General features: G+C 42.3%; 1 protein-coding gene across 1 annotated transcript; it reads right to left on the minus strand.

The window, feature by feature from the left end:
- Positions 1-3,453: 3,453 nt before the first annotated feature.
- Positions 3,454-4,443, minus strand: LOC105911672 (C3a anaphylatoxin chemotactic receptor-like). Its single transcript, XM_012840502.2, has one exon. It carries the CDS (start codon positions 4,441-4,443, stop codon positions 3,454-3,456), a length of 990 nt encoding a protein of 329 aa, XP_012695956.2.
- Between the last annotated feature and the right edge of the window lie 11,267 nt (positions 4,444-15,710).

Raw genomic sequence — 15,710 nt, forward strand, 5'->3', positions numbered from 1 at the left:
ATGAAAAAAATTTTTTTTATCTATTTACCAGCACAGGGGTGGACTTAAATTATACATCTTCTGAATGCAAAACCATTAACAGACATTTCTTCCATGTAAGAAGTAGCTACATTTTTTAATTAGACTGAAGCGGTACCAGTTGCTCATTCTAAGAAAAGACAGTTTTTTGTTTGCATTTAAGAAACACCATCACATGCAATGATTAAAAGTGTAGCTTACCGTCTGAGTTGTTTTTCTTCTTTGCACACTCATGTGTCTCCAGAAGTATGAAATAGAAGAGAGAACTCACACTGGCATCAGATAACAGGAAAGCTGTTGGTGCAGCCCACAGCAGCCTGTCTGTTTAAGCAATACCATCAGATAATGGCTGTTCTGTGGCTGCATTTACGAAACATAAAAACACAGTAATCATATTGAAGTAATCATGAATGAAAAATCACAGCAGTTGTCAAGAAATCTTGAATGATTGCGTTTCTGGCAACATTAGAATACTGTTGATGTGATGGCTGTACGTTGGGTGTGAGTTACGTTCTGTGCTTTTGAGACCTGTCTAGTGAATAGGATGAAGGAAGGATGAATGTGACTTTATAACTGATATATTCCTGTAGTAATGTTGAGTATTTTGTGAAATGTACATGTATTAGCACATTATCCCTGCCCTTTAATGTGTCATGAGTGTTGCCTAAGCAGAAAAGGCTCAAGCCCTTAGCATTCATCTCACGCTTCCTCTTTTTAAATTTTGTTCAAAACTCTGGTGGTGCTGCCCACAGCAGAGACAGGACGTTTGGGGTTGTATTTACCGGCAGCAGAGGTCATTTAAAACATAGACATACTGTATATAGGTCCTATATATGTCTATGATTTGAAAGATCTACCCTCCCCCTCCCCCTACATGCTACCTTGCACTCATTGATGCACCTCAATATATATATATATATATATTGCTTTTTTACTCAGGGATATTTATTTATCTATTTATTAATTGTTATTTTTTTTTTTTTAGCTGTGGCAGTTAGTGTGCACAGCAACTTAAGTTTTTTAGCTGTCTGGTGCTGACTCGTCTGTCTCGTTGTTTTTGTGACAATGACAAAAAAGTACTTTGAACTTGAACTCCCCCATGCTTGTATGCGACAAGGGATCCTTCACACAGAGCCTGATCTGGGGTTTCTTTCAATGTAACATTTCAGTTCAGACTCTGTTCTACAGCTGCATATATTAGTTAGAGCATGGATATCAGAGACATGATAATTCTGGTCTCTGTAAGAGTGCAAAGGAATCTCTCTTCAGAGGGGGCACACCCCAACTTTGGGTGAGAACCCCCTCCATTTGGTTGTTAATGTGTGATTCTCATCTCGAGAAAACCCACTATCTATTGGGGTAATTATTAGGCCAGATTGAGCAATAAATGGGTATTTAAAGGGAAGATATTCAAAGATCCAGGAGTATTCTGTTTCCAGATCTCCCTCACAACCGTTTGAGTAGTCACTTCTAAGCAGCCAGGTATGTTCATGTTCTCTAAGTGTTTGGATGTTTCATGTGTTTCTTTAGACTTATAACTTTAGATTATTCACTTAATTTACATTTACATTTACATTTACATTTAGTCATTTGGCAGACGCTTTTGTCCAAAGCGACGTACAAGGGAGAGAATATTCAAGCTACGAGCAATACTTACAACTTAATACTTGTTGAATTTGTAAACTGTATTAGTAACTTGTACCTGACATAATAAATTGTTAAGTTCTGACCCACTATGGCCTCTGGTAGAAATTCTTAACTAGAAAAGTACTCTTAGGTAACGGTGTTACCACAAACGACTGGCTAGAGGTAGTTCAATACCCAAAGCGGCCACAAGTGTAAGACTTTGAGGTACCTAGCTAGCTCAACTGGACTAGACATGCTACAGCAGAACTGTTAATTATATTATATAGCGGTGAATTGCCGACCAGCCTCTGCACTGGATCGAATGGTTATATGGAATGGCGCCCGTCACTGAACCAAGTCGAACTAACATGCTATAAGGTCCCGTAACAGCACTGTAAATCCTCTGAGTTAGACTCCAGAATAGTTACAGCTTGTGTCCGTGGAATAATTTAAGATGTAAATCGGCCCTGGCAATATCCTGAGCGACACTATTCCAAGACGAAACCGGTTATTAAAAAGTAAGAGAGGAATTCAAACTACAGACGATAGGTGTAATAGGATAGGATAGTAGCAATCTATATAGTAGCAAGCTACATTAAAAGTTAGGAGCTAAAGTTGAGCTCCTAAATGAATGGGGTCAGACAATGAAAATGGAGTCAGATTAATTATGGTCGTACTAAGAAAGGTGTTTTAATAAATGTTACGTTTTCAGCAAAGCGAAGAGAGAGACGCATCCACCCAAACCTTCCAGACGCCTATTCCCTCATTGGTCTAGGAAAGTTCCGTCTTACAATGCCACGTTCAGAACCACTAAGAACTTAGATATTCCCAACTTCAAAAATGTAATGCAACCTCAGAAATCGGAATCAGAAATCTGAAGTCAGAAAATTTGAGAAAAATATAACTTTGACTGTGGGGGTCAGTGCCATGACTTCCACTGCAGTTGGATCTTTGTATATTATGAACAGCCTGCACAACAGTAAACATAATACTAACTACTTACTAACCGAGAGTGAGGTCATGCCAGGAAATATCAAACTGAGGCTTTAATGTATCGGCCGAGCGATAGCGAGGTTGATAAGCCAAAGCCGAATTTTGATATTTCCCGGCATGACCGAATGGTCGAGGTTGGTATGTTGTTTATTATATGGCATTTTTCGCACCTTTCATTTTGTAAATGATAATACATGGTAATTGTTAATAGAAAACATGTCGTTTTGTTCAGCTCTCAAGTCTTCTCAGGACACAATGTGTTTCAGGTGTTGCGTAGCAACCAATTACTTGCTAACTTCAAGTTATAATGATCAATAGAAAACGGACAACACGGCACAGCTAAAATGGCTTTAATTTACAGTAAGGTAACAAGACAAGTGATTCAAACTATAGTTTCTAGTCTTCATCATCACTTTCAATAACAAATCTTCGCTTCTTCTGAATTTCCGAATGGCTGTTGATGTTTTCATTTTCGTCTGGATAGTAAAACTTGGACTGATCGCTTTCGCTCATTTAGAAATTTTCGTCAAAGGGGAATACGGATCAACTGTGCACACCAAGGTTCAAGCGTTGTGACAATTAGTCTGCATAAACATTTTCAGCAGAAGAGACCATACTTTTTACCTCAGACTTTAAGGATAAAGAGCAACAAATACTATGAACACCATACAGACGCAGCATATAAAAAAGCATTTTTAAAAGTAAAAAATTAAAACAATCAATCAAAACACAAAATTGGCTTTTGGGGATGATTAACACAGCAAAGATGAAGCCTTCCTGCTTTAACCAGCAGTGGCTTTGCACCTGAGCATCTGCTCACTCTCCCACGGATGGACTTCTCTCAAAGGTCATCAGGAAGGTCAGCGTTGCTCTTCTGTGCATGGAGCCGGAAGAAACGGACTGGCGTGACGGGACCGAGACCTGAGAGGTGAAGTAACCCAGCTGCTCCTCGGCAAAGGCATGCTCCAGCACCAGCAACACAGAGCGTTTCAGATTCTTCTGAAACTCCTCACACATGAATATGTACAGAAAGGGGTTTATGCAGCTGTTGAGGAAGGCCAAGCTGACTGCCACCGGAATTCCTTTTTTTGCCATGTTGAACACATCACTGTTGAAGAGCTGTTTGTTTATGCTGTAAATGTATAACTGATCTGTCGTAATTAGGTCAATGATTTGGATGGGTAGCCAGCAGATGAAGAAGGCCAAGATGACTGCCAGGATGGAGAGGAAAGGCCTCAACTTCTTTCTCCTCTGGGTTCGGTTTGCACGGACACCAATGGCCACGTAACAACATGTGATTACGAGGAAAGGGATCAGAAACCCAATCACAAAACGGAATATCACAAGGTTCTTGCTTGTGAGCGCATCTGAGGTCTTGCGACACCTGTTGTTGATAGCACCGCGTGTGATTACAAAGGGAATGCTGCACCCCAGGGAGAGGAGCCACACTAACACACAAATGAGCCTGGCTTTGTTTGGAGTACGCTTGTTGCGACACCAAACCACCACCCATACAGTCAAGCAACGGTCAAAACTGATGGCTGTAAGTAGGAAGATGCTCACAAACATAGTGATCACTTGAACTAGACTGGTGAACTTGCACATGAAATCTCCGAAGGGCCATTCATAATTGACAGAAAGACTGATGATGTTGAAAATAAGAAACAACGTGAAAAGGAAATCAGCCAGTGCCAGATTCAGGAACCAGATAGAGTTAACCGTGGTCTTCATCTTGAAGCCTGTCACGTAGATAACAAGGCCGTTGCCAGTAACACCCAATACAAATATGACACAGTACAAGACCATGCAAAATGTCTGTATGGGGGTGAGAGATGTTTGAGTCGGTTTCAAGTTTGTTGTTCCATTGCTTGATGAGTTGTCTACAAAATGAAAAAGGACAAAAAATCTGTCACCCTAATAGCATCTGACATGCAAAGAACACAGATGATCATCACAGATGATGTCATTCTGAACATTCTAGAGTGGATGTCTCTGATGTTCTTACCCATTGTGTAGGTTTTGCCTCACAGTCATCCAATGTATCCAACACCATGCAAAGAGAGTACCGGAGGAATGTCTAAAAACAAACGTCAATGAAAGAAGAAAATGTGACCCACAACACTGAGAAAAAAACCTATATTGTAATTAGGGCTGTCAAAATGAACGAGTTCATCTATGAGATTACTGTGGCCGAGATTAATGCGATAAAATATTTTAACGCAGTTAACGCAACTTTGTTTACTTCCGGTGTGCGTTGACCCCTGTAATGAAACAGTTGCAGTCAGTAAGATAGGAGAGACCGAGATGGTAGTGGAAGATGGAGAGAGCTAAGGGATTGTTGGGCGGAAAGTTTCTGTTTAAGAGGCAAAATGACGGAACAATCGACAAAACTAAAGTTGTACGTAGCATTTGTCAAGCTGAATTTAGCTATCACAGAAGCAGCTCGTCTTTAAGTTATCACCTTAATGCAAAGCACCCGACAGAAAGCAGTCCCAGGTTAGATGGTCGCCAACCCACACTCCACGACTTCTCTAGGAAAATAACCAGACCAGTCCGTGAAAAGTTTACCAACGCTGTAGCAGTTTGGGTTGCCGGTGACTGTCGGCCCATCAACATAGTTGAAGACGGTGGGCTGACTGAGGTGTTCTTATGATTTACCGTTGAGGTACGAAAGAGCACGAAAAAAATACCATTAAACAACAGTGTCTAAAATACACGCTGTCTGAAGTGATTACTCGTTAATTTATAAGATTTAGTCTTTAGAAGAAAAACTAACTTTTAATTGCGATTAATCTAGATTAATGGATTTCAAAATGTGAGATTAATTAGTTCTTTTTTTGTATCTATTGACAGCCCTAATTGTAATATAGTAAATATAGTACATAGTAGCATATAGTAATCATATTGTAATCATATCACTGTTCACATCATCTGATTATTCCGTTTCTATAATCACAACATATTTCTACAAAGTTCAAACATTACAGTATACAGATCAATGTTTTGATCAAATATTCCACACAGTAATGGTGTCTTTATGAACATAATTTTTTATCTATTTACCAGCACAAGGGTGGACTAAAATTATACATCTACTGTATGCAAAACCATTAACAGACATTTCCTCCATGTAAGAAATAGCTACATTTTTTAATTAGACTGAAGGGGTACCAGTTGCCCATTCCAGAAAAGACAGTTTTTTGTTTGCATTTTAGAAAAACCATCACATGCAATGATTAAAGGTGTAGCTTACCGCCTGAGTTGTTTTTCCTCTTTGCACACTCATGTGTCTCCAGAAGTATGAAATAGAAGAGAGAACTCACACTGGCATCAGATAACAGGAAAGGTGGTGGTGCTGCCCACAGCAGCCTGTCTGCTTATGCACTACCATCAGATAATAGCTGTTCTGTGGCTGCATTCACAAAACATAAAAACACGAAACATAAAACACATAAAAAGGGTGTAGGAGAACAGAGATGACCAATAATGATTTTGTTTTGTGGAAGTAATCATAATTTGATAAATCACTGCAGTTGTCAAGAAATCTTGAATGATTGCGTTTCTGGCAAAATTAGAATACTGTGGATGTAATGAGTTACGTTCTGTGCTTTGGAGACCTGTCTAGTGAATAGAATGAAGGAAGGATGAATGTGACTTCATAACAGATATATTCCTGTAGTAAATGTGAGTATTTTCTGAAATGTACATGTATTAGCAAATGTGTCATGAGTGTTGCCTAAGCAGAAAAGGCTGAAGCCCTGAGCATTCGTCTCACGCTTCCCCTTCTTAAATTATTTTCAAAACTCTGGTGGTGCTGCCCACAGCAGAGACAGGAAGTTTGGGGTTGTATTTACCGGCAGCAGAGGTCATTTGAAACATAGACATACTGTATATAGGTCCTATATATGTCTATGATTTGAAAGATTTACCCTTCCCCTCCCTCCTACACTTTACCCATCACTCATTGATGCACCTCAATATATATATTGCTTTTTTACTCAGGGATATTTATTTATGTATCTATTAATTGCTATTTGATATTTTTTTTAGCTGTGGCAGTATTGACCGGTGAGGAGGGCAATACGCGGCTGGAATGACTACCCATTAGCCAATCAGAACGCTCGTACTGTCGTTGCCATACACATAATATTCCAAGTTCCGAGACCAGTTTGATCTGTTATGTAGGACAAGGTGTTAATATCCCTTTCTGCATACTCGAGACTCTGTGGGTTGGTCGAATGATTGATGGCATCCTATGGGTTATCAAGTGGGCGCCCTCCTTCTTCGATGTTTCGCTGATTGACCCACGACACCTCCAGAGGGTTCAGCAGTGAGATCCGGCGTCCCGGGCTCACTCCCTAGATGCCATCACTCATCCGACAGCCCAGGCGGAGTCCTTCCTCTTTTTCCACAGCCAATGACTTCCATTTTCAACAGCCCTGGAAAGGTCTTTGACTGCCTGCCTGTGGGCCTTCCCCCGCACTCCCATCTCTCGAAGAAGCCTGGATGTTGAGGTGGCTACAAATCCTCTGCAGCCTACTTCAACTGGGCAGACCTTAGCTTTCCAGCCTCGTTGTTGTGCGTCTGCTGCAAGGTCCGCATACCTTAGCTTCTTGCGCTCGTAGGCCTCCTCCACCGCACTCTTCCAGGGCACCGTGAGCTCGACGATATAGACCTGCTTGAGTGAGGCCGACCAAAGCACAAGATCTGGTCGCAGATTTGTTGTTGGCATTTCTGCTGGAAATCGGAGCTTCTGGCCTAGGTCTGCCAGCATCTTCCAGTCCCGTGCCCCACCTAGCTGTCCAGTTTCTGATCTTGAGGTGGTGAGAGTGGCTTGGCCCCCGCCCTCCCGGACAAATGTTGTTGCCGGCCTACGAGATGGTGGAGGAAGGGCATTGACGCTCATCCGTCGACTCTCCAGCACTGCCGCAAGACACTGTAGCACCTGGTTGTGCCGCCAGGTGTACCGGCCTTGAGTGAGGCCGGTCTTGCAGCCCACCAGGATGTGCTTTGGTGTAGCTGGAGTCGGGCAGAGGGAGCATGTCGGGTCTTCTCCGTACCACTGGCTAAGATTCTTGGGAGACGGTAGTACATCATAAGCGGCCCTGATGGTGAAGCTAGCCTTGAATGCCTCCATCTCCCACAGCTCCTGCCAGGAGATCTTCCTCTTCTCCACTCCCTCCCAAGTCATCCACTGCCCCTGCCTTGCCTGTGAAACAGCTTTTGCACACCTTGCTGCCTCCTCTTGCTGACGTACCTCTTGGACCACCAGCTTGCGTCTCTGGAACGGAGTAGCCTTGTTCCAGGCCGGTGTACTGGCTCCGGCTCCAAGACCACTCCTCCCGTGCTGCACCCGGCCCATGATGTCCCTGTGCTTGAGTGCTGCCTTTGCCTGCTTGGTTGCTTCCAGTGGGGTCAACTTCCTCCCAGTAGCCAGGATGGGTGCAGCTTGGGCTACAAATGGATAACTCGAATCCAATAGCATCATCTCCAGTCTAACTTTGGCGCATTTATACTCCTCTGCTAGACTGGAAATGGGCAGTTCTTTCTGCCATAGAGCCCTATACTGCTGAGGCACCTGGGAAGCCCAAGCCACTTCCTTGCATATGAGCAGACCAGCCTCTCCAGCTTTTCCACCTTTGAGCTCGGGACTTCATACATGGTAAGTGGCCATAAGAGGCGTGGAAGGAGCCCGAACTGCATACACCAGAGCTTCAATTTGCCAGGTAGTGCGGTTCTGTCGATGTTCTCCAGGCCGCTGGCTACATCCTTCCTGAGCTGATCTACTTGCTCTTTGTCCTTAAGGGAGGCATCATATCATCGGCCAAGGCTCTTCACAGGCTTCTCAGAGACAGTTGGAATAGGCTCATCGCCAATGAGAAAGCGTTGGTCTGACAGCTTCCTCTTGACGATGGAGATGCTTCTGGACTTGCTCGGCTTGATCTTCATCCGAGCCAGCTCGATGTTCTCTTGCAGCTTTCTCAGCAGCCGTACAGTGCAAGCCTTGGTCGTGGTGAGGTTGGTAAGGTCCATGTAAGCTCTCACAGGCGGCAGCCTCAGGCCAGGTTGTAAGGTCTGTGTTCTGTCCGTGTTTAATTTCTGAGTTTGTCTCCCTTGTGTTGTCACATGTTTGTTCCCTTGTCTTGTCCTCGTGCTTCCTTGTTCCCGCCATGTGCTTTCCTATGTTTGTTTGTCTATGCCATGTGCCCTCTTGTTGTTGTCCGTGTCTCCACCCCTCACCTGTTCCAAATCTCCCGGTTTGTTTGTGTTCTTGGTTTCACCTGTGTCCTGTTAATTCCCCTTGTTTAGTCCACCTGTGTCTTTGTCTGCCCCGCCTTGATTGTTCTCACCTGTCCCTCGTTATCTGTTGCCTGTGTGTATATATAGTCCTTGTTTTCTTGTTTCTCGTTGCGTCTTCGTAAAATTAATGTTACCTGGTATGTTCCTTGTTTTTTCCGCTGTTCCTAGCGATTAGCGCGTCCTCCTGGTTAATGTGATTACTCGTGCTTCTGACCTCTGCCTGTACTACGACTATTCTCCTGCCTATTCCCTGTTTGGATTGTTTGCCACTCTTGGACTGCCTACCTGTGTACCGAACCCGGCTAGTAAAACGTTTAACCCTTTCAACCTACCCCTGTGCTGAGTCGTGCATTTGAGTCCTTCACATCAGGAAATTAGCGTCATTTGAGCGTTTCCCGAACGTCCATGCATGTGGGTATATAAACAGATGCTTTTTAAGCAGGGTTCAGTTGATTTTGGGATACCGTAGAGAACACCCACTATGGAGGATCCAGAAAGACTAAAGAGGGTATAAAGGCTTGCTATAGCCCAGCATGAAGTAGATGTACTTTTATACCCGTTTGACCATAAAACCCACACCCCAGCTAAACGCTATTCTGTCATTAATCACACGTTAGTCACACGCTCAACACGCTCGTCTAACGTTGACTAATTGTTCGTCGCGCGCCAGTAACACGTCAGCACACGCTAATAGTTTTCAGGGGTGTCTTACTTGGTCGCTGTTACATGCTCCTCATGCGTTAGTCACACGCTAGTCATGCGTTAGTCACACGTTAGTCACACGCCAGATGTGTCCACCTCACCCTAGAACGCTCGAAATTGAACGATTAGAACGTTCAGAGAACGTTGACCAGAACGTTATGGTGTGACGGCCCCATAAGACGAGACTTAAACAACAGTAAGACAAACGCTATGAAATATGACAAGATGATTTATGATTTTAAATTAAATAAACGGAACATTTGTGAGACAAGACATTGAATGGTGTGGTTATTTTAAACAGAATGATGTGGATAACGAACATATAAACTGTAACTGTACATAAAATGTACACGAATATCGAACATGCAAAACACACACACAAACCACCTGCGCCCAGTCCACTAAAGGCAGCAGCATACAAGCTGCAGTGGCTGGTCACACAGGTGCCCCGTCACATGCTCAATAAAATCAATTAAACAATTTGAATAATTGAAATTGCATCAGTCCACAGCACTGTCCTTAGGACACAAATGCGTGTAAAACATTTTGTTCAATCTATAGCCTATAAAAAGTCTGATAGTGTTGATAGTTTTCAGTAGGAGATATGGCTGCATTGGCGTTGTTAGAGGATATTGCCATAGGCAATAAAGAGAGAAAGGTTTTTTTTGTGATCGCGCAGACTTTTTGGCACATGATAATGTATGGCTGATAAGCAGGTACCGCTTGCCAAGAACGGCTCTGTTAGAGCTTTGTGCCCAAATGGCCCTCATCTACAGAGATGCACGCACCATATGCAACCAGGCCATACGCGTTCAGGTTCAGGTTTTGTCTGTTCTTGGGTTCCTGGCTACAGTAACGTTCCAACGAGAAATTGAAGACCGGTCTGGTATATCCCAATCATCATTAAGCAGAATTTTGCCCGATGTTCTTCGTGGTATTATCCGTCTATGTCTGCAATTTATTACATTTCCATACAGTACCCAGGAACAGCGAAATGTGAAAGAGGATTTCCTGCGTAAAACAGGGTTCCCAATGGCTTCTCACCCCGATTGCACACACTCAGACAGCCTAGGAAGCCCACTTCACTGCAGCACATGCCCGTGCGCGGTCGGTAGTGGAGCACAGCATAGCCATGCTGAAGGGATGGTGGTGATGTTTGGATGCATCGGGAGGGAGACTGCTATATGACCCCGAGAAGGTTTGCCAGATCATCCTAGCCTGTTGTGTGCTACACAACATCTGTCTAAGCAATGGCATAGAGCTAAGAAAAGACGCATGAACCAAGATGACCACCCTCCCAATCCCGCTGGCTGGAACACGCACATCACTGCGCTGAGAAAACAGGAGCTGATTCACCAACTATACCAACAGGTAAATCATGTTGATAAGAATAAATGCACACATGTTCACAAAAAAAAGGTTCTCTGATTATCTCTCCCATCTTGTACATTTTGTTGTCTTAAAATGACATTATACTGTTTTTTTGTTTCTTTTTTATCCAATTATTTACGGTATGTTTTTGTTTTAATAACATCTGCCAACTTATTTTAATAGAATGTGGTCATGCAAAGGAGAGGTAAGGTTTATTTATAGAGCACATTTCATCCACAGAGGTAATTCAATGTGCTTAACATATAGAAAAAGCACAAGGAACAACCAAAGAAAAATAAAGACAATATACTTAAGAGTGAAGAACAATACAATATAAAAATATGAAGAAAGAGGTAAACACACCTGTCCACTTAAACTTGTTTCAGTTTCTCCTTTTTGTTTTTTTGCTCTGTCATCCAAATTGGAATTCTATGTAATTTGTAATAATAATAATTTGCAATCTTTATGAGCTGGTGCTAAGTAGAAAAAGCCTTAACTCCACTCCAAATGCCAGAATGCTTTTTCTCAAGAACCTCATGTCAAATATCTCACAATTATAAACAGATGTATATCAGTCTTACATAGTTTTCAACAACAATCAACTGTGCCAATAAGCGCCATCTGGTGGCCTCTTACTCAATCAGAGAACTATGCTTGCATTCGTCACCAGCAGCTGCATGAAGAGAAATCACTTTGTGCTTTCTGCAGCTTAGAAGACACACCACGCGAAAGGCAAGTGCTACTTTTTTCTATTGCTCAAAATTACTTTTTCAAATTTGGGGACATGGGAAAGTTTGTTATGCCTACCATACATTAGTATTGTACAGAATGAGTCAGTATTGTGTGTTCAGTGAAGGTACCTAACTTACAAATAATAGTTTAATTAAACAACGTACATGATCCTTTTCATTTATGATTGTCCTCATAGATATGAAACTGTTCAACGTTAACAGACTCTATTTGCAGGATTTTTCTGCACTTGTATCTTTTTGACATAAACTTTAAAAATATCAGTTTATCAAAACCTGTTGTTACATGACAAATGCAAATGATGAGAAGAAAGCCCTAACATACATGCTTCTTATGTCTTCACAATGTTGTGGAATTTAATCAGATTATGGTTTCTGTTAGTGAGGTTGTTGCCGAACTTCGGGAAGTGCGACATGCTCTGGTTCAAATAAACCAAACTCTGTCCGCTATTGGGGGTTAATTGAAAAAACGTGCCTAAATAAAACATTCTGAAGAAAATGTGAACATGTGTGCATTTATTTTTATCAACATGATTTACCTGTTCGTATAGTTGGTGAATCAGCTCCCGTCTTCTCAGCGCAGTGATGTGCGTGTTCCAGCCAGGAGGGTGGTGGTCATCTTGGTCCATGCGCATTTCTTCTTCTCCTAGCGCTATGCCATGGCTTCAAGGGCGTAGGTTTGCATATGGTCCGATAGGGACTAGTCACAACCAAAGTTTGGGAAAGACACAATTGTGCCCATCAATATTTTGTTAATTTGAATTACCTGTTAGAAAAAAATATTTTGCACAATATATTTGCAAACTCATTCCTATTATTATTTATGCTATGTTCGTCGCCGAGAAGAGTGAAAACTAAATGTCTATGTTTTCCAATACGCCCTCGAGCCTGCAAGACAAGATGCTGTCATTTAATTGGCTGAAGAGGCTCACGTTCTCAGCACCTCAAAGCAGAGCTACGGCTATGCGAGCAGGATCAAAGCACTTTTTCACTACCTTGTGGCTATCTAAGGTCGTGGCAGAGTCAGAATCACTTTGTGAATCGTGACTTGCAGAAAGAGACACAGTAAGCTACTGAATACACCAGGAAATAATAATGCCTCATGTTAGTATTTAGTTTGGCCTCAGCATGGTCACACCCCTTTTGTGCTTTGTAGATAGGTAAATGCCACCAAAAAAGAAAAAAAGACATACAAAGTTTTTCCACTACCCAGAGATTAAGTAGCCATCAAAAAGCCCGGTCATTGTTAGTTAGCTAGTAGGCTAACTACCCACACAGTGTAAACCTGCTAGCCTAACATCGCCACCCATTATACAATGGATTTTTTTTTTAAAAGTTGTTAGTGTACAGCATGTAACTTTTGCTTGTATTAAATCTATCCCTAGCATCCGCAATCTTTCGACCAGTGTGTAAGCAGCAGCTGGTCTTGTTGAACTGGTGATAAGAAGGCCTTGTTGTAATAAATAATAAGATTTTGACTGCTGATGCTGGAACATGGAACACCTGAATAGACAGAAATAGTTACACAGAATGGCTGCCCATGTGGAAAGGCTGCCACAAGGCAGAGAGTCCTTCTCAGGAAGGCCACGAGACATAGAGAATCTGTAGGCCATGGGTCGGCAACAGGCGATTCTGGCCCGCCAGCGATTTATGTTGGCCCGTCCGATTATTATAATTTTTTCGGTCGACAGACTCACGAATTAAGCAAGCTGATGCTAAGCAGAAATGAGAGAGAACACCAGGGCACCATGATTTGCATTCTTAATGTCATCACTCGTCTTTAAATGAACTTCAGCCCGACAGAAGTGTTGCAACAAGATTATTGCGTCAGAGCGAAATAAAAAAACATAGATTCATGTTTTGCAAACCACGACAACTTTGTTGCATATGAGACACATGGATTTTCCATTAGTGAAACCAGGTAAGATGAATGCAAAATTGTCTTTCCATTCCCCTTTATAGGCTCTGTTTTGGTTGTCAACTTTCCTCTTCAGACTTTTTGACAAAGACATCGTTCCCAGCTAATTCTATGCTAACTTCTCTCTGCACGCTATTTTCCCCAAACAATAAACATTGTTACATTGTAAGGAGGTGTGTCAGCCAACTATTTCGAAATAAAAGTAGCCTAGTAGCCTAGTAGCCTAGGCCTAATTAGGAAGCTCAATGTTGAAAGATGTCCATCATTGCTATTATTCACAATAGGCGAGGCTATATTGACAGAGGGGGCTAAGATAGAGTTCATTAAAATAATGAAATTATTCAAACAGACCACCAATGGGCTCATTCACATGGTTTACTATCATTAGTTATTTTAAGTAGACCTATCCATTCTCCATGTTGGCCTAGGTCACATAAGGGGCACCTATCGCACGGTCTAAATAGGCAGCAACCCAGACTCTGGCCCGCCACCTAGTGACGAGGAAAAATACTGGCCCGCGGCCCAAGTTACTTACCGACCCCTGCTGTAGGCCTTCTCCTCTGAAAAGGTCAAGAAAGGGCAAGACAACCGTTTTCACAGGAGAACAGTCAGCAGTGTTCACCAGGCTCCTCTGAAAAGGGCAAGATGACTGTTGTCACAGGTGAACAGTCAGTAGTGTGACAACTGTCCAGTCTACAAATTGTTCAAAACTTATCAGCAAAAGAGTTCAATGTGGTTGATTCTAAGAAGTAACAAGGACAGAGGTGCAAGGAAGAAGAGATGTGGTTAGAACTGTATGAAATGGGTTGGAGGAGGCTTTGTCCTCAGTTCATCTGCCTGATCGCTCTTGCCCTATGCTTAGAGTTGTTGAGAGGCTCCATGGACCAGCTCAGCAGCAGTTAACTCCTCTGAAATAAACCGTTCAGTATCTTCACACCTGTTTGCTTTGAGAAGTTTCTTGAGAAGCTTTTAGAATTTTCCACAACATATTATATGATCCCTTGGATAGTAATAAGGCTATCTCTGTTCCCTTTAATCTCTCGACCAATGTCATCAGTCAACTAAGCATGGTTAGTGTCTGTATTAAATTGATGAATTACTGTGCAGGAAAAACAGCAGCCTGAAGCTACAGATGTAGAGCAGGGTGATGATGAATCAGCATCAGGGGTTCAGGTGAGACGTTGAATTGTCCATTTTGGTAAAGACTATGTGGGATATGTTTTATGTTTAGATGAACATGGATTAACTCATCAGTATGAAAGTCTCACTTTTGGAAGGCAGACCAGGCGGGAAGCAGTAATTTAGCTATTGACATGGTTAACTGACGTTAAAGTCAGCACTAAAGACACGACAAAGGCATATTCCAAGAAACCCCCGGTGATGAGGGGGTCTCAGGGGTTCCACACACACACAGGGGTACCCAGCGAAGAGGGAATAGTTAATGCTGATTGGTTTTGGCAAACAGCCAAACAGAACAGACCACATGAAGATATGGGCCCTAAAAAGGCATGCAAGACGTTCACACAATGAGATAATGCATGGGCATCCCCTCATTGTAATTTATCGATTACAATAAAACTTCAGATTCCTAGATCCAGTCTCCAGTCTGATTGAAAAAAAGGTGAAGTGAGACGCTGTCTCACCGCAACAATTGTATTAAATTGCTGTTTTTTGAGAGATGTTCAGACAATATTCCCCATGAATGTTATCATTCACACTGGCTATTTTGAGAATAAATGTTATACTTGTAGGTAGTACAAAGGTGCTATAAATTGGGATGCCCAAATGTATACATCATATAATTCATTCATTTCATTGCTCAGAAATCCAGTACAGAAGATGTGGGAACTCAGTTCCAGATAGTGCAGTGTTCGCACAAAATGTTGTTTTAAAGTCTGATATTGACAAGTGTGACATTGAAAGATTAATGTTTAGCATTTTTTTTGCATGTTTTGCATTTTGTTTTCCACAGTAGGAGGAAGAGAATCCGGTCCGACCAGGAACCTAACCACACCCTGAAATACAGGATCAGG

The sequence above is a fragment of the Clupea harengus genome, chromosome 21 (assembly GCF_900700415.2).
Source record: "Clupea harengus chromosome 21, Ch_v2.0.2, whole genome shotgun sequence".
Taxonomy (NCBI): domain Eukaryota; kingdom Metazoa; phylum Chordata; class Actinopteri; order Clupeiformes; family Clupeidae; genus Clupea; species Clupea harengus.